General features: G+C 48.8%; 12 protein-coding genes across 12 annotated transcripts; 6 read left to right on the top strand and 6 right to left on the bottom strand.

Annotated features, from left to right (window-relative positions):
• Positions 1 to 1,012: 1,012 nt before the first annotated feature.
• N7509_012835 (putative amino acid permease family protein) lies at positions 1,013 to 2,724 on the top strand (the record flags this gene model as incomplete). The annotated part of the gene is made up of 2 exons (XM_056637472.1): positions 1,013 to 1,169; positions 1,196 to 2,724. The coding sequence occupies 2 exons, from the start codon at positions 1,013 to 1,015 to the stop codon at positions 2,722 to 2,724; spliced, it is 1,686 nt and encodes a 561-aa protein (XP_056480979.1).
• A 1,759-nt stretch (positions 2,725 to 4,483) lies between these two features.
• On the top strand, positions 4,484 to 6,421 carry N7509_012834 (S53 family peptidase; the record flags this gene model as incomplete). The annotated part of the gene is made up of 4 exons (XM_056637471.1): positions 4,484 to 4,592; positions 4,660 to 5,630; positions 5,689 to 5,784; positions 5,843 to 6,421. The coding sequence occupies 4 exons, from the start codon at positions 4,484 to 4,486 to the stop codon at positions 6,419 to 6,421; spliced, it is 1,755 nt and encodes a 584-aa protein (XP_056480978.1).
• A 1,022-nt stretch (positions 6,422 to 7,443) lies between these two features.
• On the top strand, positions 7,444 to 7,821 carry N7509_012833 (dual specificity protein phosphatase family protein; the record flags this gene model as incomplete). Its single annotated transcript, XM_056637470.1, has 1 exon — positions 7,444 to 7,821. One exon carries the CDS (start codon positions 7,444 to 7,446, stop codon positions 7,819 to 7,821), a length of 378 nt encoding a protein of 125 aa, XP_056480977.1.
• A 1,282-nt stretch (positions 7,822 to 9,103) lies between these two features.
• On the top strand, positions 9,104 to 10,215 carry N7509_012832 (uncharacterized protein; the record flags this gene model as incomplete). The annotated part of the gene is made up of 4 exons (XM_056637469.1): positions 9,104 to 9,211; positions 9,244 to 9,503; positions 9,566 to 9,912; positions 9,965 to 10,215. 4 exons carry the CDS (start codon positions 9,104 to 9,106, stop codon positions 10,213 to 10,215), a joined length of 966 nt encoding a protein of 321 aa, XP_056480976.1.
• Positions 10,216 to 10,509: 294 nt separating this feature from the next.
• On the bottom strand, positions 10,510 to 12,707 carry N7509_012831 (uncharacterized protein; the record flags this gene model as incomplete). Its single annotated transcript, XM_056637468.1, has 5 exons — positions 10,510 to 11,251; positions 11,304 to 12,102; positions 12,152 to 12,208; positions 12,261 to 12,556; positions 12,604 to 12,707. 5 exons carry the CDS (start codon positions 12,705 to 12,707, stop codon positions 10,510 to 10,512), a joined length of 1,998 nt encoding a protein of 665 aa, XP_056480975.1.
• Positions 12,708 to 13,274: 567 nt separating this feature from the next.
• N7509_012830 (uncharacterized protein) lies at positions 13,275 to 13,742 on the bottom strand (the record flags this gene model as incomplete). The annotated part of the gene is made up of 1 exon (XM_056637467.1): positions 13,275 to 13,742. The coding sequence occupies one exon, from the start codon at positions 13,740 to 13,742 to the stop codon at positions 13,275 to 13,277; it is 468 nt and encodes a 155-aa protein (XP_056480974.1).
• Positions 13,743 to 14,459: 717 nt separating this feature from the next.
• On the bottom strand, positions 14,460 to 16,500 carry N7509_012829 (uncharacterized protein; the record flags this gene model as incomplete). Its single annotated transcript, XM_056637466.1, has 8 exons — positions 14,460 to 14,576; positions 14,665 to 14,781; positions 14,838 to 14,923; positions 14,977 to 15,266; positions 15,319 to 15,374; positions 15,424 to 15,819; positions 15,879 to 15,956; positions 16,030 to 16,500. 8 exons carry the CDS (start codon positions 16,498 to 16,500, stop codon positions 14,460 to 14,462), a joined length of 1,611 nt encoding a protein of 536 aa, XP_056480973.1.
• Positions 16,501 to 18,567: 2,067 nt separating this feature from the next.
• On the top strand, positions 18,568 to 19,198 carry N7509_012828 (uncharacterized protein; the record flags this gene model as incomplete). The annotated part of the gene is made up of 2 exons (XM_056637465.1): positions 18,568 to 19,087; positions 19,131 to 19,198. 2 exons carry the CDS (start codon positions 18,568 to 18,570, stop codon positions 19,196 to 19,198), a joined length of 588 nt encoding a protein of 195 aa, XP_056480972.1.
• A 319-nt stretch (positions 19,199 to 19,517) lies between these two features.
• Positions 19,518 to 20,114, bottom strand: N7509_012827 (putative isochorismatase family hydrolase; the record flags this gene model as incomplete). Its single annotated transcript, XM_056637464.1, has 1 exon — positions 19,518 to 20,114. One exon carries the CDS (start codon positions 20,112 to 20,114, stop codon positions 19,518 to 19,520), a length of 597 nt encoding a protein of 198 aa, XP_056480971.1.
• A 381-nt stretch (positions 20,115 to 20,495) lies between these two features.
• Positions 20,496 to 22,222, top strand: N7509_012826 (uncharacterized protein; the record flags this gene model as incomplete). Its single annotated transcript, XM_056637463.1, has 4 exons — positions 20,496 to 20,549; positions 20,611 to 21,219; positions 21,281 to 21,415; positions 21,485 to 22,222. 4 exons carry the CDS (start codon positions 20,496 to 20,498, stop codon positions 22,220 to 22,222), a joined length of 1,536 nt encoding a protein of 511 aa, XP_056480970.1.
• Positions 22,223 to 22,382: 160 nt separating this feature from the next.
• Positions 22,383 to 23,158, bottom strand: N7509_012825 (GNAT family N-acetyltransferase; the record flags this gene model as incomplete). Its single annotated transcript, XM_056637462.1, has 2 exons — positions 22,383 to 22,711; positions 22,822 to 23,158. 2 exons carry the CDS (start codon positions 23,156 to 23,158, stop codon positions 22,383 to 22,385), a joined length of 666 nt encoding a protein of 221 aa, XP_056480969.1.
• A 727-nt stretch (positions 23,159 to 23,885) lies between these two features.
• On the bottom strand, positions 23,886 to 25,795 carry phoD (phosphate:H+ symporter; the record flags this gene model as incomplete). The annotated part of the gene is made up of 3 exons (XM_056637461.1): positions 23,886 to 24,643; positions 24,735 to 25,231; positions 25,284 to 25,795. 3 exons carry the CDS (start codon positions 25,793 to 25,795, stop codon positions 23,886 to 23,888), a joined length of 1,767 nt encoding a protein of 588 aa, XP_056480968.1.
• Between the last annotated feature and the right edge of the window lie 820 nt (positions 25,796 to 26,615).

Here is a 26,615-nt window from a genome sequence, read left to right as displayed (position 1 = left end):
GATAAATTTTATCAGGGATCTCAGCCCTACCGGAGTGATAATGCTGATAAGATGTGTTTCATCAACTACAACAGCATTGTCAATGTCCTGGATAGGACGGAAGCCAGCGGACAATTGTCCGCTGGCGATAGCGGCTCTCTTATCATTCCGCATGGACTTGCCGTTTTAAGCTAGTGTTGCCACCCGTCAATTCACGCTTCGATAGCTTACGAAGGTGGATGGCGGATGGCTGCATGACCCTAACATGTAGATATGCTTATTCGTGTCTGCTGGGAAATAGCTACCATATGAACATTCTACAACCACTGGCTGATACCACCACATGAAGTGGATACTAAAGGTAAGTGACACAAGCCGTGGCATAGCCTAAAATGCCGATGTCACATCACCTTCATGGTTCTTCAACAATTAACTTAGCAGTAATGTATACCGATCTACTTATCTCTATTCTATATGTATTCAATTACTACAATTCCAAATGCCGGTCCCATTTCCTCAGAATCTATCCTACATACATATGCTTATCTGTGGAGAGAATGGAGTCATGATAGTATTGATGTGGCTCACTCGAGAAAGTCCTGCCGAGGGCGGTGCCATTTGTGGATCTTTCACGGTTCCGCCCCCGCAAAAAAAAAAAACGAAAGAAAATGTCCAGAGTTGATCTTTTTTATGACCAACATTGGTTGACTGCGTGACCAATTCCTACTGTGTCCACTCAATCCAGCTTCCATAGAGTCTACCATTGGCTCGCTCCACCCCCAGCTTTATCTGTGCCCCGTATTTTTCCTGGGGGAAGAGAACGCGACACTGATACTGCATGGTCCGTGTGTGAGGGGGCGATTGTTCACCGCGGAATTCCGTCTTGTGAGAGACAGAGATACACATATAATCCCGGGATACCAATCTCAGAAGGCTCCCTTCTCTTCTCCTGATCCAGCTTTGGCAGAAAATGGGCGTATCTCTTACTCGCCTCTACGCTGAATTGATCTTTATTGCCTCAGGTTGAAGTACGATGGACGTTGAAACAAATTCGCTTCCCCTCAAGCCACCCATCGAAGATGAGCAGGATGTGCAAGATGCGACCGACCTGGCTGCGATGGGCCATGCCCAAGCGCTGACACGCAAATTCAACATCTGGAGCATGCTTGCTCTGGCTTTCTGTGTTCTCGGTATGCACCATCATCATCCCCTCCAGGTGGCAAGCAGCGAGTCGCCACCTTGGGGTATCTTCTTCAACACGCTGACCATATTCGATTCATAGGAACATACTCGACCTTTGCTCAGGATTTGAGCAGCGGTCTCTCCAATGGCGCTTCTATCACCATTCTCTGGGGCCTGGTGCTGGTCACGGCTTGTAACCTCTGCGTCGCCCTCTCGCTAGGTGAATTAACCAGCAGTATGCCTACGGCCCTCGGGCAGGCTTACTGGGTCTACCGTCTGTGGCCCACCCCGCTCGGTCGTTTTGTTTCATATATGTGCGCCTGGATCAACACGTTCGGATGGTGGACATTAACCGCCTCGCAAGTCGCCTTTATGACCGAGTTTCTGTTGGGCATGAAGACTATGTTCAATCCTGACTGGTCCGGCGCTAGCCTGGGGTGGCTCAACTTTGTCGTCTATATTGGTGTAGTCTTCCTTTTGACTGCGATCAATGTGGTTAGTTGCCGTCGTGAGCAGATCTTGCCGTGGATCAATAACTTTGTTGGTGTCTGGTTTGCAGGACTTTTTGTCGTTCTATCGATGGTGATGCTTATTTGCGTCGGCGTCAAGAGCGATCTGAAATTCCAGCCTCCATCTTTCGTGTTTGGCCAATGGATGAATGAGACCGGATGGAGTGACGGCGTTGTCTGGTTCACCGGTCTTGTGCAAGCCGCATATGGTTTGACGGCCTTCGACTCGGTCATTCATATGGTGGAAGAGATTCCTGCGCCGCGAAAGAATGCTCCCCGTGTTATCTGGATGGCGGTATTGTTTGGCGCTATCACAGGATTTATCTTCATGGTAGTCTGCCTGTTCTGCATCCAGAACGTTGATAACGTCGCCGGAGCCGACCTCCCATTTATGGAGCTGATGCTTGAGACCGTTGGCCTGAAGGGCGGCGCTGTCTTGATTGCCCTCTTTATTTTCAACGGCCTAGGACAGGGAATCAGCGTTTTAACCACCGCCTCTCGGTTGTCATGGGGGTTTGCTCGTGATGGTGGCCTGCCTTGGAGCCGATACTTCAGTCATGTCGACCCTGTTTGGCAAGTCCCTGCCCGAGCTCTCTGGGGTCAGGGTGTCATTATCGGAATTGTTGGTATATTGTACCTGTTTGCCAACACCGTGCTCGAGGCCATTCTGAGTGTCAGCACCATTGCCTTGACCGTCTCGTATGCCATGCCCATCCTTGCGCTGCTTATTACTGGTCGTGACAAGCTGCCTCCCGGGCCCTTCCGTCTTGGTCGCTGGGGCCCCTGGTTCAACTGGGTCAGTATTGTCTACTGCATCATCACAACCATCTTCTTCCTGTTCCCGGGTGCTCCAAACCCAGCGCCTAGCGACATGAACTACGCCATTGCCGTATTTGGTGTCATGTTAGTCATCGCGATCGCCTTTTGGTTCATTCGAGGCAGTCGAACATATCTGCAGACGGAAGATGCAATTGCCCAGATGGTTTATGCCCAGCACTTGGAGGACTCCGGATCCCCTGTGCCTACACAGGAAGCGGAAGTTGGCTTCAAGTAATGCCTGGCCCGGTTGTGTGGATCACTACTGCTTGGCACATGCTATATTGTACATAATTTTTATGGATTCGTTCTTTTTGCATCCCTGTTTGGATGCTAAAGACCAATTATAATCAATTCAAGTTTCGAGAAATTTTTGGATCCGAGTTAGATGGTTACTACTACTCTAGTAGAGTACTAAATAGTATACCAGCTACTACTACTGATACATATTTCGGGTAGTCGAGTTCAATTTGAACTTCAAGCTTCCAACCTTCAAGTTGGACTCGGAAGTTATTCCTTTCAGCGAACCTTGGAAGTCATGCTGACTTGGCACGAGTCAACTCAATCCCGGGCCGGTTCAAGATCGGTATCCACATCTCCTTTTTAGAATAGCTCATGGGAAATTGTTGCCTGGATAGACTGCCTACTAGTAGTAGTCCGTAGTGTCCATTCATATCATAATATTACCTCCAGTACTCCGTAGATCGTGTATTCCGCACTGGAAGGCACTTGAGAGCGTAGGCCTACCGCCGGACTCCGTATCAACAGGACAAACTGGATTTCAATTAACGCCATGTCTTGCATAATCCGTCGGAGACCAGATACTTGCCTGCCTAGGTGAGTACAACCTCGAGCAAGGCGTGATTTTAACTAATAGATTGAATCATGACCAATGCCAGCGCATAAAATTCACAGTTGGACGGAACGCAGAATTAGTTCCCATCTATTCAATACGCAAATTGCCCTAGCTTTGAACTACATACCTAGGTACTCCGTAGTAGCTCATGCTGGTCTAGCCACCTAATGGACCGGGATCCACGGGAGCACAGTCGGACTCCCCATCTCTCTCCCTGAACTCTGCACAAATTACGATTCCAAAGGCGCCGCGTGCCTATTGGAACTACAAAATTTCCCATGTTCGCTCTGCTTTCGAGAACTGGACGAAATAATTGTCGTGCAGATGTAACCTGCTCGCGGTAACGATCATCAGGCCAACTCAGAGTTTCTTGGCAGGGCCCGATGGTCACATTTTAGATTCTACCACCAGCCTGCGGTCGTTTTATACAATTGAAAAGAGCCATACTCCGTCCATAAAGACAGTTACACTAGAGCATACTTCGTAGTTTGTATGATTATTGTCTCTGACCCCAACGGATCTCAAGAAAAAAAAACCCCCAGCCCCGGCATTCATCTCTCCGTACCCCTCACTTTATCGGCGTCTCAAAGAAGTGGGTCTCTCCCCTGCAGATCGGAGCGGAGTGGCGTCGGTCGCGTCGCGCTCAGGGTCGTATGTTGCCTGGGTAAAGGGGAGGATACCAGTCACATCACTGGCTATCTTCCATCGTCATTTCGCGAGTGCGGCAGCACGCGGGAAGGTCAATCGTGCGAACATGCGACCTCACGGCATCTTGCAGAACCGCACAGCTAATCCATTGGATATTGGCTGGTTCCTGGATTGCTGCCGACGGACCTCCGGCTTTCTGGGTCCACTGAGAAGTAGTGGAACCCTTCAAGCAAGGCCAAGAGACTGGCGAAGAGCCCGATAGTGTCGATTGTTAGCTTGTTAGCTTGCTAGAATGGGGTTGTCTTTTGCGCCACTCTTCCGCATTCTTTGCATCGCTCTTTCTCCCTTCCAATGCAACCATAATAAATAAAACCTTCACGTCCCCTCCTCCCCTTGTCTCGTCCATTCCAGACCCATTGCCTTATTTATACTTTGGCATCTGCATTAGGGGTGGAATCGTGTTGTTTGTCGGTGCTATACGGTCCTTTTCGCTATGCTTGCCTCACTTTTAAACGGCGGCAGCTTGTCGCTGGCGGTCATCTCGCTGCTCGCATCCACAGCTGCGGCAGATGTTTTCGAGAGTCTACCTGGTATTCCTGACGGTATGTCCCCTTTTCTGGATAATACCTTTGTGAACAAAGCCGAGGCTAATTATACTTTACTTCGTAGGATGGCGCTACAGTCGCACACCGTCTGCGAACCAACCCATTAAACTTAATTTTGGCTTGACCCAAGAAGGCCTCCACGAATTTGAGAATGCTCTACTAGACATGTCAACACCCGGCCACCGAGATTACGGCAAACATTTTCAATCGCACGATGAGATGAAACGCATGCTCCAGCCTAGCGACGACTCCCTGCACAGTGTTCAGAATTGGCTCGAAAGCGCTGGTGTCAAGGATGTTCAGCGTGACGCCGACTGGTTGACGGTCCACACCACTGTTGAGAAGGCCAATGATCTATTGCACGCAAACTTCCAATATTACGTCAACCGTCACAAGCACGTTGAGCGTCTGCGCACTCTCGAATACTCTCTTCCAAAGGCTGTCGTTCCCCACGTCAATGTTGTATCGCCTACAACTCGTTTTGGTCAGCTGAAGCCGAACCGTGCCACTATCCACAGCAAGGCAAAGGCTGCTGATGAGGCTTTCAGGCAGGCAGCCCTCTCTCCCTCCGCTAGCTGTGACACTGCAATTACCCCAGAGTGTCTGAAAAGCATCTACAACGTCGGTGATTATAAGCCTCAGAACGACAACGGAAACAAGGTCGCTTTCGCCAGCTATTTGGAACAATATGCTCGCTACGAAGATCTTGCTCTGTTTGAAAAGAACCTTGCTCCATATGCCAATGGCGACAACTTCACTGTGATCGAATTCCATGGTGGTGGCAATGACCAGAATTCTCAAACTGACAGCAGCGAGGCCAACTTGGACTTGCAGACTATTGTCGGTCTTAGCTCTCCGGTCCCTGTCACTGAATTCAGCACTGGTGGCCGCGGATCCCTTGTGCCCGACCTTGACCAACCTGATATCAACAATAATAACAACGAGCCATACCTTGACTTCCTTCAGAACGTTGTGAAGATGAGCAATGACGAGCTGCCACAGGTCATCTCCACCTCATATGGAGAGGACGAGCAGGTAATATTACCACTGAATCCAAAATTTCTTAACGTCGCCCAGGCTAATTATCCACCAGAGTGTTCCTGAGAAGTACGCCCGCTCGGTTTGCAATCTGTACGCCCAGCTCGGCAGCCGTGGTGTCTCTATTATTTTCTCCTCGGGCGACTCCGGAGTGGGCGCGGCCTGCGAAACTAATGATGGGAAGAACGCCACACACTTCCCCCCCTCAGTTCCCTGCCGCCTGTCCCTGGGTGACATCCGTCGGTGCCACGACCCACACATCCCCCGAGAAGGCTGTTTACTTTTCGTCTGGAGGCTTCTCCGACCTGTGGGAGCGCCCCAAGTATCAGGAAGATGCTGTCGATTCATATCTGCAAAACCTGGGTAACCAGTGGTCGGGACTCTTCAACGCGAAGGGTCGTGCATTCCCCGATGTTTCCGCCCAGGGCCAGAATTATGCTATCTATGAGAAGGGTCAGCTTACCAGGGTTGACGGTACCTCTGCCTCAGCACCTGCATTTGCTGGCATCATTGCCCTTCTCAACGATGCTCGTATTCAGGCCGGCCAGTCCACTATGGGTTTCCTTAACCCCTGGCTCTACTCTGACGCATCATCAGTTTTGAACGACATCACCAATGGTGGAAGCACCGGCTGTGATGGTAACGGTCGCTTCGGTGGCCCGCAGAACGGTGGCCCTACTGTCCCTTACGCCAGCTGGAATGCCACTAAGGGATGGGACCCAGTCACTGGACTGGGAACCCCCAACTTCGCCAACATGGTGAAGAATGCCGTCAAGAGCTCTAACTGAACATTTGCATGATTTCGTTCGCTTTTCTATTTTTTCCCATTTTGGCATTGTCTGTTTGTCATGATCCAAATATCCATCCGGTGAAGATGCCGGGTTAACAATGCATGCTGTTGGTGCACATAAATTGTGTTTGCCATATTCAGATAGGTATATAACGACTTTGGATGTTTTCTTCGTCTTCTGGATGTATGTTCTCCAAATCAATCGATATTTTCTGCATACGTATCGCAGACTGATGTGTGGAGCCTCATTGAAATGATCTTACCCTCACCTTTGTTAAGCACATGTTGATTGTCACATTAGTTAATATAAGCAGATCAGTCTGAGTAGTAGTATAATAGTCCCAATATTTAGTTATATACCATATAACAACTTGAATGTACTGGGACGCCTCAGGCGGCCAGATCCTCTTGCCCGCGCCTTCCTTCTGTTTTAAAAAGATCCGAGTTTCTTTGTTTCTTTCCCAAGTTCTCTCCTCCATCAACATCAACATCTCCCATCAACACTCGTGGACTATTATCTCTTCATACCTTTCTCTCCTCCATCAACATAAACATCTCTTCATCGCTTTCTTTCCTTCATTAACAACATCATTTATCCCTTCATCGGTTTATCTGCTCCATCAACACCGCCATCCCACTAGTACTCATATCTCGATATCTCAACTTTTCGATTCTCAAATCTATCAGCTTTTCCATCCCTGTGCCCACTGGTCCTTTGCTGCCTCCCTGTGTGTCGACTTCTGCGGCCACGCCACCAGCAACATGAAGGAAGCCAAGATGTGAGAGATCCTCCCCGGCCTCTATCTTCGGAACGTCGAGGCCTCGTACGATATGGAACTCCCGCAAAGAAATAATGTCACTACAATCATCTCTCTAACCCGCATGCAATACCCCGAGTGAAGCTCATCGACCAGAGAGGCAGGAGTTCCAAAGCATCGCCATAAGTGGGTGGCATGCGCGGATTCATCGGACCAAGACATTCTCGCCCTGCTCGATGACATCTGCGATTTTATGGAGCAAATGCAGTCTTCGGCTCTTTTCAAAATATCTCACCTATCCACCCAGGAGAACCACGCCGCGAACGCCGACCTGTCTGATGTGGCTCCAGAGGCAATCTTAGTACACTGTTCTAAAGGTGTATCACGCTCTCTAACTGCTATTGCTGCGTATCTCATGCGCAAGTTTGTATTACCACTGGAAGATGAATTGAACTTTCTTCGAACTAAGCGAAACATCAAGCCAAGCGCGAACTCCACTCGCCAACATGAGATTTGGGAGGAGATCAACTACAAGTTGTGGGAGGACGACGAAAAGCGCAACCCGAAAATGCCATACGAAATATTCCTTCAAGATCGAGATATCTTACTGAAGAGGAACCGTCTCCAGGCGATGTGCTGATTGCGCACTAACGTTGGCTCCGTTCAGAATAGGTAATGGCTAAGCCTGGCAGGCCGGTCCATTTTAATTTATGAATGGTCCTTTGTTTTCAAATCTCATTCAACAAAATGTTCTGTGTGGGCGCTTCATTCTATTTTGTAGAGTGCAAAGCCATGCCAATTTTCGGCATTTAAGAAGGCTGGATATTTTTCCGAAATCATAACAAAAGCACAAATATCAGTTCATTTAACATCAGAACCATTGCTAGGCCGTTCATTATTACCCCATCAGATCACCCCATTCCCACTCTACTGCAAATCGCAATATCAGGCATTGACGTCCGGTGGTACCCACAAGTCTAAAGAGGCATCTCACACCAATATACCCAAGCATTGGCCGTAATGGCAGTACTGGCTCTAAAGGCTCCCTCTGTGATCTCTAACGTATGATACCTAGCAAAAATTACCAAATTCAATAATTGCCAATAATATACGCAACACCCATCGGAGCCATCGGAGCCTTGTCAACTCAAAAAGGAGGTCAACGTATGTCACCGTGCCCGATAATTTAGATACACGTGCTTTATCCATTCCATGATAACGGCAGAAGTACTGAGGTTTTACCGTTTTCAAGGTCAAGTGGATCAAAGATTGACATCCACGAACCTCTGATTTTCGTGTTTATCTCGTCACGAACGCGTGGTGAGTGCGCGGATCCATACATCCAATGGACCCCACATTACTATTGCATGGCTTAAGAAGTGTGCGAGAATTTATGAAGGACGGATTATGCAGCGCTAGAGAAACGCCCGAACAATGGGTTTGTCATATGTATCTTTGATTTGTCCAGCCTTGCCTGTTTTGAATTTTGTTTCCACGCAATCTCCTTGTTTTTTGATATTGCTTTGTGGGGCTTTCCGCTAACGAACCTTAATCCAAAGGGAGACAAATTGTTCAGTTGAGGTGTCATACGGACGTCGTGAAAGTATACTCCGTGCGCACAAGTCGAAGTAGCTATCCCAGAAACCTGCCAATTTTATGGAAATATACTCCGTACCTAAACTCCTTTTGCCGGAACTAGTATAATGGCGTATGTGCAAGATAAACCTTGTCGAGCTGTTGGTGGCTGAAACTATGGGGCTCAAAGTTGAGTGACTCCATTTATTTCCCGATTTGGAGGTGATGTTGTAATGCACAACACAGCCCACCTGGGTGGGATTAAGCGACTCACGTGTTATTGAACTGCCCCGCAGATCTTTGATTCGGAGATCAAGACCGATCAGGTTTATCACCTCACATTAACCATGGGTTTAACAGTTGCGGTAGCTGGCGCGACGGGTCGCGTTGGAAGAACAATTGTTGAACAGATCCAAGATGAAAATAAATTCTCAGTCATTGGGTTGACTCGAAGTGTAAGTTTAGTCAAGACCCACATCCTCAATAGGACGCATTGATTGACAGTTCGACGAAGGAACACGTTGAATCGGCACTCAGCGGTGTGCCATATGTGCAAGTAGACTATGATGACATCCCGGCACTCGTGCAAAAGCTGGAAGAGCATGAAGTACAGACCGTTATCTGTACCATCGGAATGCTGGGAGACGACTGTTCTGAATCCCAAATCAATTTGATCAAGGCTGCCGACCAGGCACACACCGTACAAAGATTCGTCACCAGCGAGTTTGGCTATATGACACGTGCTGAGTACTACTCTCCAAGCAAACCATGCTCTCCAGTTGATCGTATCACTAATCGCACGATTCCAGGAGGAAAGATATAGATCCAGGGGTTGACTGGTTTATAACAGCTGCGAATCTTCTTAAGAATAGCAGTTTGAAATATACCCGACCAGTTTGTGGTGCTTTTATGGATTTTATGGGAGCTCCGAGTGCACGGTCAAATATTACCCCCAACACCATCGCCATTGACGTGTACAATCGTGAAGCATGCATTCCTGGCGATGGGACGGCTAGGATAACTCTGATCTATAGCTACGACGCTGCGACCTTGATTGCAAAATTACTGGAGCTCGACGAGTGGTCAGAGTTCAGCTTTTGCAATGGCGAGGATACTACTCTTGGTCAAGCTTTGAAGGAAGCGGAAGAAGTTTGCGGTAAGTGTGTTCCTTTGTAATGAATTGTGTGCGTTTTTAACTCCCACCAAAGGCGAGAAATTCAATGTTACCTGGTTGAAGCCCGAGGATGTTGCCAATGGCGATGTTCCGACCATGAAGATTGTTGAAGGAAGCGGCATCCAACCTGAAGAACAACACGCCTATGCCGTTTTTGGTTATCAGCTGTATCTCGCGGAAGGGTTTAATTTACCTGTTGAAGGCCGGCTCGGAGACAAATTTCCGGGTTTCAAGCCAAGGACGGTCCGAGAGTTCTTGGAAACGGTTTGGGGACCGCATGTTTAATGGGCCGTAACTGGTTGACAGGGATTAAGGAGGTATTTTGATTCTTCATCGTTTTTCTACGCTAACGCGCTATGTATTTTTCGCTTTTGGACAGGCATTGTCATCCGCTTGCATTTGTATTGATTAAATAATTGAGCCAGTGCTACCCTGTTTTGAAACAGGGTCAAAGACGCTAGGATCTTCAAATAAGGAATTTTGAATTGATAATTCTCCATACTAGAGCTTCATTTGGTAGGAATTCAGGAACATGGAGGCCCACAAATCAAGCAACTCGTATTCCAGGGGCGAATGAAGCTAGTCGAAAACCTTCAACCCCACGAAGTCTGCCCCATAGCTTTGAAAAGAATCATCGCCTGCTTCGTTCCCCACAACCACAACGTTGTCGCCACTCTTCCATCCGCCAACCAAAAGTCCCAAGGTCGACGTGTCCCACCATCCCTTTCCGGGGCCGAAAAGCTCACTGTGTTTTCCTGATAGGGGGACTTCTAGTCGCACAGGCTTGTCGTCATTGACGGAAATCGTAATGTTGCGCGAGTTGGAACCAAGCCCCCAAGATGTTGAAAGTGCTATGTCATTATTTGTGAAGTCGACCTCGATGTACTTCAAGATGGTTTCGTTCTTAGAACTTGCCGGTAGTGTGACTTGGACATTTGCGGATCCTTTGTTCGAGCTGTTGATGTATGACAGCTTGGAGCCAGTGGGCTTGCAAAATCCCGAGTCACAAGTCTCGATCTTGGCAGAGCCGGAAATCGAGAATTCCGTGCAAGGATAATATTTTCCCGCCGGGGTTTGGATTTCAATCGACTTAATTGTATTGGGAGATTCGATGACGAGTTTGTTGTCCCCTCCGGCAGAAAGTGCGAGTTTCGCGGAAACGGACTTTTGAGAGGCCGGCACTGAAACAGTTTTCGTAATTTGCTCCAAAGAATCTGTAATTTTCAGGCTTGATTTCTTCGTGGCGCTAGCAAACTGGACGACAATGGCATGGTTACTGCTCGAGGTATTTGCATAGATCGACTCAAATGTATAAGTGTTTCTAACGACTGTCAGCGCAGTACATCCATACCAGCTGCCCTCATTTAACTTACCCATTGACACTTGCAAAGTCATTGCTGCTGTATGAGCCGGCAGCGATCGTATCATCAAGCTCCAGCAGCATTACCCCATGGGGCTGAACAGTAGAAGTATATGACGTTTTCACGTTTTGTACCGACTTACCTGCCCATATATCCTTGACCCGACCAGCAAATTGAACACCAATATCGGGTAGATTCAGTGTCAGCTCTCGAGTCTCATCTGCCCAGTTGATTAATGCGGCCACAGTCCGCCCATTAGATAGAGGGCCGCTCCAAACCTCATATCCCTCCTCAGACCAACGTCGCTTCAATTCGGCACTCTTTCCGAGAGAGTCCTGGTTGAATCCAATCACATCCTTGTTGGATAGGATGGCAAGAGAGTCTTTGTTGATTGAGGTCAAGTCGTCTTTCAAGGCCCCTCCAATAACGAGGGGACTTTTCAAGATAGCCCATAGCGAGAGATGAGTCTGCTCCTCCGGGATCGTGAGAATATCATTCCCAACCTCCAGCATATCGAGATCTGGCCATTGACCCGGACCCGCGAAGGAGGTTTGGGGAACCGCTTGATTGAGCGTGCGCCAAATAGCGCGCCAGGCAGGAATAATGTCGTTGCCGATGCGCCATGTATGACCAAGAGCGGGCGCCCACAGTGCTGGGAAATCAATCCCCCATTCGCAAATTTGGAACAAAACCGCCCGGTTTTGTGCTGCCAGCGCCTTGGTCATGTTGGCAAAGCGAGGCTGCGGGGATGTACTGGGTTCATAGTTGACGTTGGGGTAGCCGGTTGCTTCATCAGAGAAGCAATTGTCGTCTGAAGAGGGTGAGCTGATGATGCATCAAATTCTGGATGAAATGCTTACACTTCAAAGCATCAATTTTCCATGATGTAAACAGTGCCGCATCTTGAGCCTCGTGGTCTAGGAAATTTAGCTCACGTTGCAGGAGAAAAAGATTCACAGTCGCGCGTACACAAACTCCCGGCCTGTTCAATGTCCGTCTGACAAGAACGAATGCCCGCATCTTCATAGACTCCGAAAAGAAGTCCTAGGTCATGAATGTATTGCCCGATCGCGGGGAATCCACTGGGGAAATTCGTTTCATTCCAGGTCAAGGAACCATTTACACGGTCGGGAATTGTCCAGCCACAGTCTATCGTCACGTAGCGATACCCAAGGTTGTCGAGGCCAAGATCAACTAAGGCCTTCGCGTTAGATTTGACGATTGCCTCGTTGGGCGAGCATGCATAATGGTTATACGTATTCCACCTGTTGGTGTTAGGCGTGAACATCAGCGCATATATGGTTGGGCATACCCCATGGGTGGTGTTTTGGCCAAGCCATTGTCGATCCGTGGTTTCAAGGCAGCACTGTTTGCCAGGCCGATTAGAAAGACCTGAAAGCTCCAAACGAGATGCATCTTGCTAGATCCTCATAAGACTACTTCATATCCACACAATTGTTCACAACCCTTCAATTATATAGGTGACCTCGGTTAAATTTGACCGGAGAATACCCCGATGAGAGTTTAGTGATTTGCGGGGTTCAATACCCCAAGAGCGCCAAATGACTAGGATGTCTAGGAATCCGGAAATTTACCCAAAGGAGCCAGGGGAGCTTGCATGTCACTGTAACGCGGGCACGACGATCACCAGCGACGATCGGGGAATCTCATTGACTGTCATTCGCGCGTCGAGCTATGGTGGACCCGGCCCTATGAAGGAATGTAAAAATCGTAGCAGAGGGAATGCTGAAAATTAAAGATTAAATTTTGTCAACGCTATCGCTAGTGGTACAGAGAAACAAAGCTCCTGACGAAGGAGTAAAAGTAGATCAAGCACATATCGATATCCGTGCTTCGTGTTTGTTTGTTTTCCCCCCAGTTCATCAATTACCGTTTTCCGTCCCTGCGGTCCTCCGGTGGTCATAATCACAGTAGTATCCATATCGCAGTGTCTCTGTTTGTTCGAATACGAAGGGTGATCGCTTAGGCGATAACACCGGCGACGGCGGAGCAGAAGAGCATGGCGACGAGGCCAAGACCGGTCTTGGAGATAGGCTGGCTGATGATCGCAGCGCCGGTGGAGGTCGAGCTACCCTTTCCAGTGGTGGTAGAGGTGCCTGTAGCGTCGCTACCAGTTTCCCTGGTGGTTGTGGCCGATGCAGTAGCAGTGGAGTTGTCCTTTCCTTGACCGCAGAAGATACTGCCATCCTTTTTGCTCTTGTCGGTCAAGCAGTCAGACAGCTCTTTCTTTGTTTGGCCCTGGGCAAGGCAGTAGATGTTGCAGCCATCATTGTACTTGACAGGGCTGTTACCCTTGCAGCAGGAGTCGAAAACATCGGTCATGTTTCCGGTGATGGGACCGGCACAGGCGACATCGTTGGAGGGGATTTGCCAGGAGGCGATGCAAGTGGAGGAAGTGGAGGCAGCGGTGGTAGTGGTGGTGGTGGTCATCTTGCCGGTAGGTGAGTAAATGTGGGAAATGTGGGTGTGGAGGTGTGAGTTGATTGAGATAGATGCTGAAGAGAGAATCGAAGTTGACTAAAAAGCTGAATGAAGTGGAGTGCGCATAAAAAGAAAAACGGAAGGCTGCAATATAAAGCAAATCAAGCCAAGAAACGGGGGTGAGACACGACAAGGAATGTGTCAGACGCAACCCAACCAGGCGCCGCCTTGTGGGGATCACCTCCACTTTTCTGCTATATTTAAGGCACACTAGGGCTGAAAGGGTCCATGTGAGATCGGTCGATGTTTTCTATTTGTTGAAAACCAGATTATTATGCTTTACGAACTGATGATTCCCCAGTTAATGCCCAATACAGGCCACAGAAGCATGGCAAAATTCTAATAGCGTAAAAGTACGGAGTACGGAGCAGCGAGTGATCCGTCATAATTCGATGTGATCAGTTCCCTGCACCTGGAATATAGTTGTAAGCTACATGGGGAGCCCCAGTGGAGAAATAATAAGGAGAGCAGAATTCGCCGATCGGCATCGCAACAGCGCGACTACCAACCGCTTATCATCGGGAATTGATGTATTCGATGTATGAGGCCACTCGGCATAGGCAGTAGTGTATATTAGCCTACATAAGGCATGGGTATCTCGTCGACTCCTTGCCGATTCAAGGATTTCAACCTGCAAACTCGTTGCACAATGACCGCAAAGTTTGCTTAATTCTTTGTCTCGACAAACTCCTCACTGCCGGCAGTTGTCTCGACATGCTTCTCGATTTCCGGACTTTCCATTCCAACCAGAGCCAGCAGACCAACTTCACTCTCAATGCGATGCTTTCGATCTGCGTCAGCGGCGGCCATCCCTGTCGAACCAAAGAGCTCGTCCATCTCCTCCAATGTACGACCCCTTTGTCTCGGGAACAAAGAAGTAGACGTAGAAAACACCAACAGTGGTTACACAGCCGAAGAAGATGAAAGTTCCTAGTGTAGAAACTTTGATAAAGGGAGAAGTAGCGGTCGCGACAGCGAAGTTGTTCAACTATGACGATGTTAGATGATCCGGCGTTTCCGAGTGTGCAAAACTGGGATACTCACCCAATTGCTGCTGCCACCCAGACTAACACCCTTGGCCCGCATGCTTAGGGGGAATACCTCTGAAGTGACGATCCATGCGACAGGTCCTGAGAAGGTTAGCTTGATTATGACAAAACAGGATTTGGTGGGCAACACAAACCCCAAGAGTAGGCAAAGTTGATGACGAAAATCCAAATGAACACAATCGCCGTCCATCCAGCCGCCCTGTTTTCGCCAAATTCACCCTGGTATGCGCCAATGATTCCTGCAACGATGAAATGGCAGACGGCCATTCCGATCGCACCGGTGATCAAAATCTTCTTACGACCGATTTGATCGACCCACAGCACAGCAGGGATGGTGAAGATGAACTCGACGATACCGACAACGCCGGTAGCCAGCAAGGAGGTTGTGTTTCCGGGTAGTTCCATGTTGTCGAAGATGAAAGGCCTAGATGTGAGGTTAGTGAAAATGAATCCAAGGGGGTGTAGAATGAACTTGCGCGTAGTAATTGATGGCGTTAATTCCATTCCACTGCTGGAATACCATGATAAGGCACTAAATAGTCAGCTTTATACTCCAATAGACAAGAAAAAATTTTCCATACCGCAACAGTTGTACGTTTGAAAAGAGAAGGATTTGTGATGAGCGATGCGTAATCGGCTAATCCCATCCTGAAGCGACTGGTGAACGAGCCATCCAGCCACTGGGGATATTTCTCGGCCGCAACCTCCTTCTCAAACATATGAAGACTCTTGATTTCGAGAAATTCGATGCGCACGAGTATATCGTCGGCTGAGGCGCCACGCAGTCGGGCAAGGGTCTGTAGACATTCCTCCTCGCGCCCGGTGTTCATCAGATGGCGTGGTGACTGTGGCATGAACAACATCATACCAGCCGCCAAAGTAATCGCAGGTAAGAGCTGGATGCAAACTGGGACGAGCCAGGCTGCATCGGATTGGGTGGCGCCAGTTCCGCCGATGTAGTTGGTGCCATATCCGATCTAATCGCGTGGATGATGAGTATTACTCTTCAGGCGAGGAACAGATAGCGGAAACTTACCCAGAAGCTAACCATGATACCAAAGGTAATAGCAAGCTGTTGAACCGCGACAAGAGATCCACGAATCTCCGGTGGGGCCTAGGAACACTTTCAGTAAACATTGCAAACATTTTATTTGGTTCGGTTTGCTTCACTTCCAATGGCGACTTACCAGCTCTGCATTGTACAACGGCACAACCATACTCAAACTACCAACACCCAGACCTGTTACAAAGCGTCCAGCAAACACAAAGTCCTTGTTCTCCGTGCAGGCTTGCACGATCACGCCAACACAAAATACCACGACCGCGATCAATACAGTTAGCCGGCGACCAACCGCATCAGCGAGATATCCGTTGAACAAGGTTCCAACCCATGCACCAAGCTCCAGAATCGATGTCAAGATACCCTGCTCAATACCAGTGCCCTTGGCATATGAATCTGTGGCCTCGACGAACGAGTTCATTGTCAGAACTTGGGCGAACATGCCCTGGTTGTATCCGTACACCAGTCCACCAAGCGACGCGAATAGTCCGATCGCCGATGTCTTCTTATTACTGAGAAGTCCCAAGATTCCTCCTTTGCCAGCGAGCTCAGCTCGCTTGGCCGAAACGGCCGACTCTCCAGCGATGGGAGGTGCCATGGTCAATGGATCGTGAACAAAGATACAAGTCAAAAGAGTGAGAAACTGTCGAGGTAATGTCAAAACCTCTTTACTCACGAGCTCGGGGATCAGCAATGCATTTATTCAACTGTCGGTTCTTCTCTGGGTAATTCCCCCGGGAATTTATCCCCATGGGGGCCAGAATCCCTCTTCCAGACCAAGCTTCCTCTTGCGACCCCACCGCGAGCCGACACGCCGCGTGTTCCGGGGAGGAGATATGGAAGTGCCCGGGTCGGTTGCGGAGTGTGCAAGACGTGGGGATACTGTCAGTGGCTGCGGCTGGGCGCTGGCGTTGGCGTTGCTTGTGGATCGGCGGTGCAGTAGTGGAATTTATCCGGACAGCCCATCTGTGAACCTTGGATAAATACAGAATGCTACGATAGATGTTCCGTGCTTTGCAAGACATCGAGACTGAATGAGTCGTGAATCAGCAAGGTAATCAACCCTTTTGTGTTTCAGCTATTATTTCACAGATGACAATATCTCCAGCACCATCCTCAACGTCGATATAGCCATGAAATTCACAAAATACCCCCTTTTCGGCAACCGAATGCCGTAATGGCATCATCGGCCACGCCCGCTCAGCATTGGGATTGCTAGCTGGTCCTGGGAGGGGGTTCCCTATTGCTTTCATTGGCGCGTTCTCCACACGTCCCACTTGATGGAGACTCATCCCTGGGGAACCCCGCGTGGAGAGAACTTAGAAATACTAACTTCAATCGGAGAGAAGAGTCCAAAGAAGCAGCCTTTGGTCTACATTCCAGAATATCGAAATAAAATACGACAACAAAGCACTTCCAATAGCTTTACAGGAAGCATTATACGACGCCTCCCGATCCCGCTCCGTTGTGATTTGTTTCAATTTCAATTCCCGCCTGGCAATCCCCACACGCTACACCTATTTCGCCCGGCTGAATCCTGCCCATTTAGCCTATTTCGCCCCGTCGCCCAGCCTTCGCAAGCCTCTCCCGCCGCCACGCGAATCGGCTTCGGGCAGAGGTAGGACCGGAAGTGCCATCGGCAATTTGGGATACGGCTGACATGACACGGGCGCAATCGGCTTGACACAGGGTAACAAGTTGATGGCTAAAGTGAGAGAGAGGCTATTCTCATCGTTACTTGGGGGTCAATCGCAAGACTGGACCTTGCTCGGTTGCTCATCGGCGTTTGATCGGGGGCTTGCAGCGTGGCATGCTTTCTGCCGGACCGTATGACTCGCGGAACCACCTGCACATTTCGTTCCGAGTCTCGCTTGGTTCAGCTTGTGTATTCGCGTTTAATGCACTACTCCGTAGTTAGCTGGGATCCGAATGTCCGATGTCGTTCTCGGCCCGCCCGATCTGGTAATCCCGCCGAGTCGGGTGAAACAGCCGGTCTAAACAGGGTGCTAGAAAATATCAAGATGGATGCATGTAAGGTGAGCAACATATGGAATTAACATTGGACCTTTACATTGGGAACTCCCCTATGTACTACTTTTTCTACAATAATATTGGGGCTCCATCCTTTGTCGCTCATGACGCGCCACTGCCGAGGTCCATGAATATCAACGCCAGCTAGCTACCTCACTGTTAACGTGAAAGGATCAACCAGGAAAAAAGTGATAGTTATATTTGCATCCATAGCTGTAACAATCTTTTCCAAGTCGGATATTAACGTGACACATTCCTTGTAGTATTTCTTTCGGTGAAGGATTCTCGCCAACAAAGTCCCGATATACAGACAATGGACTCCATTGTGTTTCAGCTCTTTGTCCAGGCTTATGAGTCCATGTCATGAAAGAATTCATTCAGCTGAAGGACTTTGTCATGTACTCTGAATTTAGTCGAAATAAACCGAGTATCTTCATACAACTTGAATGGATGTCACGCATATAAACAGTATGCCCTAACTATCCTGGTAGGATCTTTCTGGGCACACTCACACCTGGGCACACTCCTCTATCAGGTAACTGACCCTTAGATTTCTTCTTCGATATAGTTCTCACTAAGTCAGCATAGCCACCATCGATATACAATTATCGGACTTCACTATATAGCCTAGACAATGGAAGACGATTTGGGCGTCGAACCGACCGTGACCCTCTCCGAATCGGCAAGCTCAGATTCTAGCCACGGAGGGCTTCATCATTTACTTGAAGAGATTATCGCCGGCATGCCGGGTTTTATAACAGGGTATCTATCTGCTCACCCCCGTCTCCTTCGCCGTCGCCGTCGCAGACATTCAAGCTCTGGAGAGAGCCAGAATGCTCAAGCGCATAACCATGACCAGATGGAAATCAATAATGAAACACATGCGATCGGAATACAAATGACACCTTATATCTCGCCTGCAGGAGTACTTGACTTCCACGTTCATCCGAGCGAAATAAGCATGACTCCTTACATCTCGCCTGAGGTACTTGGCTTCCACGTTCATTTCGACTCCGAGTCTTTCCGTCGGCCCCCAGCTCCCATTTCACTGATTTGGGCTCTACCAGCAAAGATGATTGACGAAGAAATGTTGGTAGAGCTGCAGCAATCCTCCAATTCTTGCTGTTCGATTTGTCTTGATGATTTCCTGCTGGGTAAAGAGGCAATTGCGCTCTCCTGCAATCACCTCTTTCATAGTTCCTGCATTAGGCGTTGGTTACTTGAGACAAACAGTTGTCCTGTTTGTCGAGAAGGTAGAGCTGTGAGACGTATTATCCAAGTGTCAGAAGGTAACATACGAAATTCGTCCTTGCATTGTTAGCGCATAGAAACTCGCATAGCATTTGGTATGGTATTCTGCATTAGTTTTCAAGGTGTTTCTCTCAAAGAACTCTTATTTTATCTCTGCATACTTAAAATTCTTCAATTTGTAACACATATATAACGAAGATCCAAATCAATTACAGTCCTGACGAATTCAGTTCTGGCTCATTACATCATTCACCTGATTTACCCCGACATAATCCATTTCGTAAAAGCTCAAAGCTAAATTGATGGAAAAGAATATCCCCCAATACACCGAGCCTAAGCCCGAATCTCCGCCGCCGACAAAACGGTCGCAAAAGCGTCTGCCAATTCAAACAACGCAGTATCCACAAGATCCTTCGCCTTAACGCCGGGAATATTACGATCCCCAACCGCATCACGAGCAACAACAACATCATACCCCTTCTCAGCTCCAGCCCTCGCCGTCGTCGAAACACAAACATGCGCCATATACCCCACAAGAACGATCTTCTTTCCGACTTCACCCAACCCCTTCAGATACTCATCGAGATCGGTCTGAGCGAACGAATTGGGGAAATTCTTTGTCACGACCTTCTCCCCTGACTGAGGGGTGAGTTCGCTGAACTCTTCTGCTAGAGGTGTCCCCGGCGTGAAGACTGGTGCACCGGCTGGTACTTCGTGGACGACGTGGACGATGTTTTTGCCGTTGCCCGTGCTTCGGTAGAGGGATAGGAGCTCGGCGATTACTTTGCGAGTTTCGTTGACAAGTTCGACTTGGAGATGACCGGTTGCATATTCATTTTGAGCATCGATTATGATTAGGGTTGAGTCTTTGGTAGACGCTGTGGAGGGGGGAAGACCGATTAGGTCGCGGAAGGATTGGACGTTGGTCATGATGAGTTAAGTGGAATTGTTCCTGGGTTTTCTTTCAAGTTCTCAATTGATAATTTTATTCTCAAGTTAAATGCGGAGTTATAAATCCTGGATTCAACGAGGTTTAAATAGGAATCGGTCGCTCATCTCCTGGTGACCTCGGGATCAGCTCATAACTTCTCAACTGTGGAGTAGTCATTGCAGCTGCGCTAACCACAATTGGGAGCATATTCCGCCAAGAAATGGATTATTCATCGAGCTGGATTGTTTGAAATGACGCCACAGCCATCAGGCATTCGGATTGAACACCGCCTCTCTCAGACCAGACACAACGCAGAATGGCGTGGAGGCCACAAGTATGCACGCAGTGAGTGTGCATGATGCAGTTTCTCCACAACAGAAATGAAGCACAAAAAACGGACCGTCTGCAATACCTGTCGGCGTCGTAAATTGGGGGTATGAAGCGGAACCCGCAACTCCAACGTACCCACCATATACTGACTCTACGCTTCAATAGTGTGATGGAAAATTGCCGGGGTGTAGTCAATGCTCGCTATCCGGGTATACCTGTGATGGGTATGCGACAAGCTGGACATTCATTCAGCAGGGCTCAGGCTCTTTCGACCAAAATCCAAATAATGGAAAGCATCATGAACAACTTGCAGCCCCGGTACAAATAAAACGCCGCGATAATTCTCCACGTTTAATCAAAGTGATTCCGGAGTCCCCGGTAGCTCACTTCACTCCAAGCCTGCAACAAGAAATATCATTCTCGCCAACCATTCACCACCTCTTAACTGTCATCGTGGAAAGCTATCTCCCCGAGAGTGAGAGAAACCCAAGCACCGTCGCTGTCGCCACTGGCCACAGCCGCCAACATCCACGAATCTGCGGTACCTGGGTTGAAGTATTATACGAGCTTCCCTGTCTCGCACATACCAACTCCCTTCTCTCAAAAGCAGTAACTGCCCTCGTTGCGGCAGTCTTGACGTCGGTGTGTATCTCCCGTCAAAGTATTTCAGAGCCATATCTTCTCGCCATCCGGTCTCTTCGAAAAACGCTTGAGAATGGGGTTGGTAGGACACAGGAGCTCATTCCTGCTGTTATGTGTCTTATCTTGGTCGAGGTGTGTATTCCCAGCCTATTCTGCATTTCATTAGTTGCCGAGGCTTTGTTAACGATGAAAGGTCATGATCCCAAACGCGAGTGTCGCCCTTGACGCCCATTTAAATGCCGTGGGGGCATTCTTCCATTCCGCTGGGCCAGAAGCGTGTAGGACGGGACTTCTGCATAGACTGTTTGTTGGATTCCGACCATTAATGGTATTCACTCATCCCAAGTAACGCGATGAATTGAATCTCTTGCTGACCCAGTCAATTCAATTCTCCTAGATTATACATGCCATTCAAACTCGTCAACCAACTTTCCTCAGCCTTCCGGCCTGGAACGATATTCCATTTTCCGATATCGCACCTTCTATTATGCAGGCCTTTTTCAACGAGTTTGTTCATCTGTCATCTTTACTCTGTCAAATGGATGGTCTGGGTCTTGCGGTGGACTCTCAACCAACCATCCAGTCCGAGATTGAGCAGCAGGTACTACTATCCCTTTTCGCAGATCTTTCTGCGCGTCTGGATCATTGGGAGTATACTTTGACTACCTCCTCTTTCTCATATGGGCGATATCACCACCACTCCCACGAAGCCATCGATGACGATGACCATCGACCCATCTCTTACCCCAACGTGACAATGGCAAATATCTTCACGCACCTGTGGGCCTTCCAAATCATCACTCTTCGAGAGATGACTATTCTCATCACCGCCCTCTCCGGAACGATATCGCTATCGCCGTCTCCGTCTCCGTCGTCCCCATCGTCACCGGAAGACTGTGCAGCAGTCCTCGCCAGAAATATTTCTCTGAGTATGGACTATCTCTTGAAAGAAGATATGGGTCTTTTCGGCCCGGCTTCATCATACTTCCCTCTCCGGGTGGCTTGGGAAGTTCTCAAAGGGGGCGGTGATCAATTTGATGGTGCTCGTGTGAAACGGAGTGTCGATCGACTCGTTACAAGAGGGCTTTTGTCTGCGCCGACTCTTGTCTTTGGTCCTGAACTTGAATTGCATTAAAGACTATTCAGGATGATTTTGTCAGACAGATATTGATATTGATATTAATAGATTCCCTGTACCCAGTTCTATTCCACATAAAGCATCAAATCAAATAGCCACCCACACATCCCATTTCATTTCATCCCATCCATATCATTCCTTGCTATTGCTATGCCAGTCATTCCGAATGCTCGTCTCCATCAACACCCCCCACCTCACCCAACTCCCTCTCCAAAACCTCCCTAGCAACACTCTCCCCAGGAACCAAACCCCCATAAAACCAACTCGGCAAAACCCGCAAACAATTCGCATGATCGACCGCGAATGCCGGATCAGCCCACCCGTTCGATCGACAGTGTGTAACGGCGAGACGGAGAAGGGATCGACCGACGCCGTTTCCGCGGTATGCTTGTTTAACTGTCCATGCGCGGATGAGGGGGATCTTCTTGGTTGACGTTGATGGTGGTGCGGGATAGACGCGCAATACGAGCGTTCCGACGATCGTGTCTTTCCATCGGCTTACGAAGATGATGTTCACTTCTTGATCTTCATCTTCGCCTTCGCCTTCGGGTTCCTTCTCATCCCCATTTCCATTTCCCCCATATAACCACCCCCACCCATATCACCCGCCGCATCAAGATACCCCGCCGTAATCAACTCCACGCTCTTCAGCGCCGCGGCAATGATAGCGAGACCCGTGAACGCAGCTGAGACACGGTCTAGTCGGTAAAATTCTGTGACGAGGGCGTGTGGGATTATTAGGCCCAGCACGGTGGCGAGGAAGGGGGTGCTGTGGATTAGGGCGCGGCTGGTTGTTTGGCGTTGTTCGGCTATGGAGGTTGATATTAGGTTTAGGGCGGTTGTTAGATCTTTTGCGGTGGTTGTGGTGGTCGTTGTTAGGGTTGGTTGAGTCAGTGGTGGCTCAGGTTCTTCTTTGTCTTTGGGGTCGGACATTGAGATTGAGTCGGGGGTGGTTGTGGTGGTGGTGGTTCGTGTAGATGTGGGTGAAGGTGAAGGTGAAGAAGGAGGAGAAGGGGAGGAACTCCATCGTGAGTCCAGTTGGGTCAAGTCCATAGTGAATGGTAGTAGTGAATGAGGAGTCATTCAAGTGAAGTATTATTAGAGTAAGAATAGTAGACTAAGAATAGTAGACTAAGAATAGTAGACTAAGAATAGTAGACTAAGAATAATAGACTAAAAGATTATTAGAATGCAATTAATAATATCTACATCTACATCTACATCTATATCTACATCTACAGTACCGGATGTAAGTGTCAAGGTCGAGTCATCCCTCGCCCATGGATTAACTTGAACTCGTGACGAAGAGATTGACTGGGTCATATGAATAATGCTAGTATTCTAATATTCTAGTTAACTAACTGTATTCTAGTATTCTCCAGAGTAGCACTCTCAGGTATCATCGGTGCAACCCCGGCCATTTGGATATCAAAGCCGAGTCTGACAGAGTCACAGACTCTCTTACTCTGGTGTACCAGTACAGACAGCATAGATAGTTAGATAATAATAATAGAGAAATCGCAAACTTTTCAACTCGATTAAATCAAGCAATGAAACACATAAGAAAATCCATTATTTGCCGCCTCTCGGCATCCTCCATCTCCATTCCATTTCATGACAGCAAACCAAAGCAAAGAAAGCGAGAAAGAGCAGAGAAAGCTCACGCCGCCTCAACTCGAGTCAAAACATTCTCATCTCCATTCTGAGCCCGACTCCCATCTACCGTATTCAGATTGAAATTCACATTCACATTCCCCTTCTCCGCATCCTCATTCCTCGCACCGTCCTGTACACCGGCGACCTGAGGTCGTGAAAGAGGGTGAATCTCCCCAGACAACTCCTCCAACGTCTTCCGCTTCGTTTCAGGAATCAACAACGAAGTAAAGATCCCGCAAAACATAAACAGCGCAAAGATCTGCATAACATGATTCAACCACGGCGAATCAGAAGAGTCCTTCTTCGCACCGCGATGCACGAGCGGCCCAAACACACACTGCGCAATAATAGCGCCAACTTTTCCCGCCGCAGCACTGAACCCGTGAGATGTTGAACGGTATCTGGTTGGGAAACATTCGCCCGGAACAATGAAAGTGGTCGCGTTGGGTCCGAAATTGAAGAAGAATTGCGCGATCACGTAGAGGCCCAGCAGGCCGTTGTGGGAATGTCGCAGTTTTTTGAACCCGAAGGCGATGGCGGTGAAGAGGATGGTTAGAATTGCGAAGCCGCCGATTTGGATTGGTTTGCGTCCGATTGTGTCGACGGTTGCGACGGTTACCCAGTATCCTGGGATGGCGCCGGCGCAGATGAGGATCAGATTGCCGACGGCGTTTCGGTAGAAGATTTGGTAGACGTTCTTCCCGCCTGTCCAGCCGATGGCGCCGAGGATGATCGAGTTGTTGAGGCCGAGACCGTAAAATGCTGCGAGAGGGGAGATTAGCATATTCCTGGTAAGCAGAAGCAGAAGTAACAGCCAGGAAGTAGTGTCACATGAAGGGTGAGTGTAACGTACCGACATCCAGGAAAAACCAGGAACCAGCAGTCCCCAGGAGAGTCCGGCCATTCTTCCAGTTCCAGTAATGGAGTGCAAAGTCCTTCCAGCTCGCCTTTGTGATAGCCTCAATGCGGTCGTTGCTCTGGACTTGGATACGCTGCATCTCATCCGGGTTACCCTCACGGAAGCCCTTGATATAGGCCTGAATATCGGCTTCTGCCTTGACAGGGTCACGCGAAACCTCCAGCGTGTAACGAGGAGATTCGGGGATAGTGAGTCGGAAGTACAGAGCGATCAATCCGGGAACTGCTCCCATGCCAATGATGGTACGCCACATCTTGTCGACGGCGAGTAGACAGACCCCCGAGCAGTGTGCGACGTCCTTGGCGGATTCTAGGGACTTCTGAAAGCCGGCGGTCACAATGAGGGCAATGATAGCCGCGGCGAACTGGCCGATGCCCTGCATGGCGAAGACAGAACCCATCATGGCGCCACGCCATTTGGTATTGGCGAATCTGCACCGTCAGTGGGAATGAGAAATGGGAAGACAAATGGAAATCAACTTACTCGGACGTAATGATGGAGGAAAGAGGGTAGTCTCCCCCAATTCCAATGCCCATGATGACTCGCCAGAAGATGAGAACTCCGGTGATGGAGACAGCTGGGGAGGCAGCCGAAAGGGACTGGGCCAGAGTCGCAAAGATGATGATCATCAACTCGATGCCGTACATGCGCTTGCGGCCATAACGATCGGCAAGATAGCCAAAGAGCAACTGACCGATGACGGTGCCACCGGAAGTCGAGACTTTGAGGGCTGTGTCGGAGTTGGTTGGAAGTTTACCGGGATTGTGCTTTGCATCCTGCCAGTAGACCACGCCGAGCATGCTCACGCAGAGGTTAATGGCGAAGATATCGTAGGCATCGGTGAAGAAACCCACGCCGGCGACCACGACGGCGCGTAAATGATGCCAGCCGGACCGAGCATTTTCGATGCGCTCAAAGGCCAGACGACGATGTTCGTCGGGGTCGAAAGGAGGAGAGGCCTGAGAGATATCGGGTTCGGAGAGAACGGTCTGCATGTTGGATGAGAGAAATGGGAATGGGAATGGGAATGGGAAGAGATGGATGGATGGAGAGAGAGAGGTGGTGAGGAGGAGAGGAGGAGAAGAGTATAGTCAGACATGTGAGTAAACAGAAGAAGTGAAGGAGGACGAAGAAGAAGAAGAGAAAAGGAAGAGAAAGAAGAGACCAACCAGAAGAGGAGGAGGAGGCACATGACATGAAGGTGGTAGAAAGGCAGGCACGAGGGAGGGAGGGTTCGTACCTGCCTTGAGTTTGAGGGATAACACTGGCATAAACATGACATAACTATACAGCATGCATAGCATAGCATAGACAGCATAACACAGTATAGTATAAGGTAGTATAGTATAGATAGTATAGCATACTAGTAGTAGTAGAAGGCATGGTATAGGGCTAGTAGTATACTAGTACTATAAGTAGAAGAGGATGACTCAGACAGTTCTGCAGTAGTACACTTGGGGAGCATCATTATTCTATTCTATTGGTACCAGTATTGATACTGTAAGGTCAGAACTAGTACTCCCCCCTGGGCATATTCCATACTCTATTCAAATGGCAAAGAACACTGGCACATGATGTATCCTCAACATCACCGTGGCGGTGGCGGAGAAGCACCCGCAAAGTATAAGTAACCACCGGGGGAACCACCACAACCCTCGATCTCTCGCTCTACAAAAATCATAAAACAAAAAAAAGGGGAGATCCGGTATTCATATACTTCATATTCTTATTCATATACATCAAACCAGAAATCTAGATCCCTCTCAGTGTCAACTGCAACAGAGAAGAACACATCACGAACGTCCTATCCAAAGT

Source organism: Penicillium cosmopolitanum (assembly GCF_028827165.1).
Source record: "Penicillium cosmopolitanum strain IBT 29677 chromosome Unknown utg000012l:1.0-3308103.0:1.0-3310761.0, whole genome shotgun sequence".
NCBI lineage: Eukaryota > Fungi > Ascomycota > Eurotiomycetes > Eurotiales > Aspergillaceae > Penicillium > Penicillium cosmopolitanum.
Note: the sequence above shows the minus strand (reverse complement) of the source record. Positions and strands in the feature narration are given on the sequence as shown.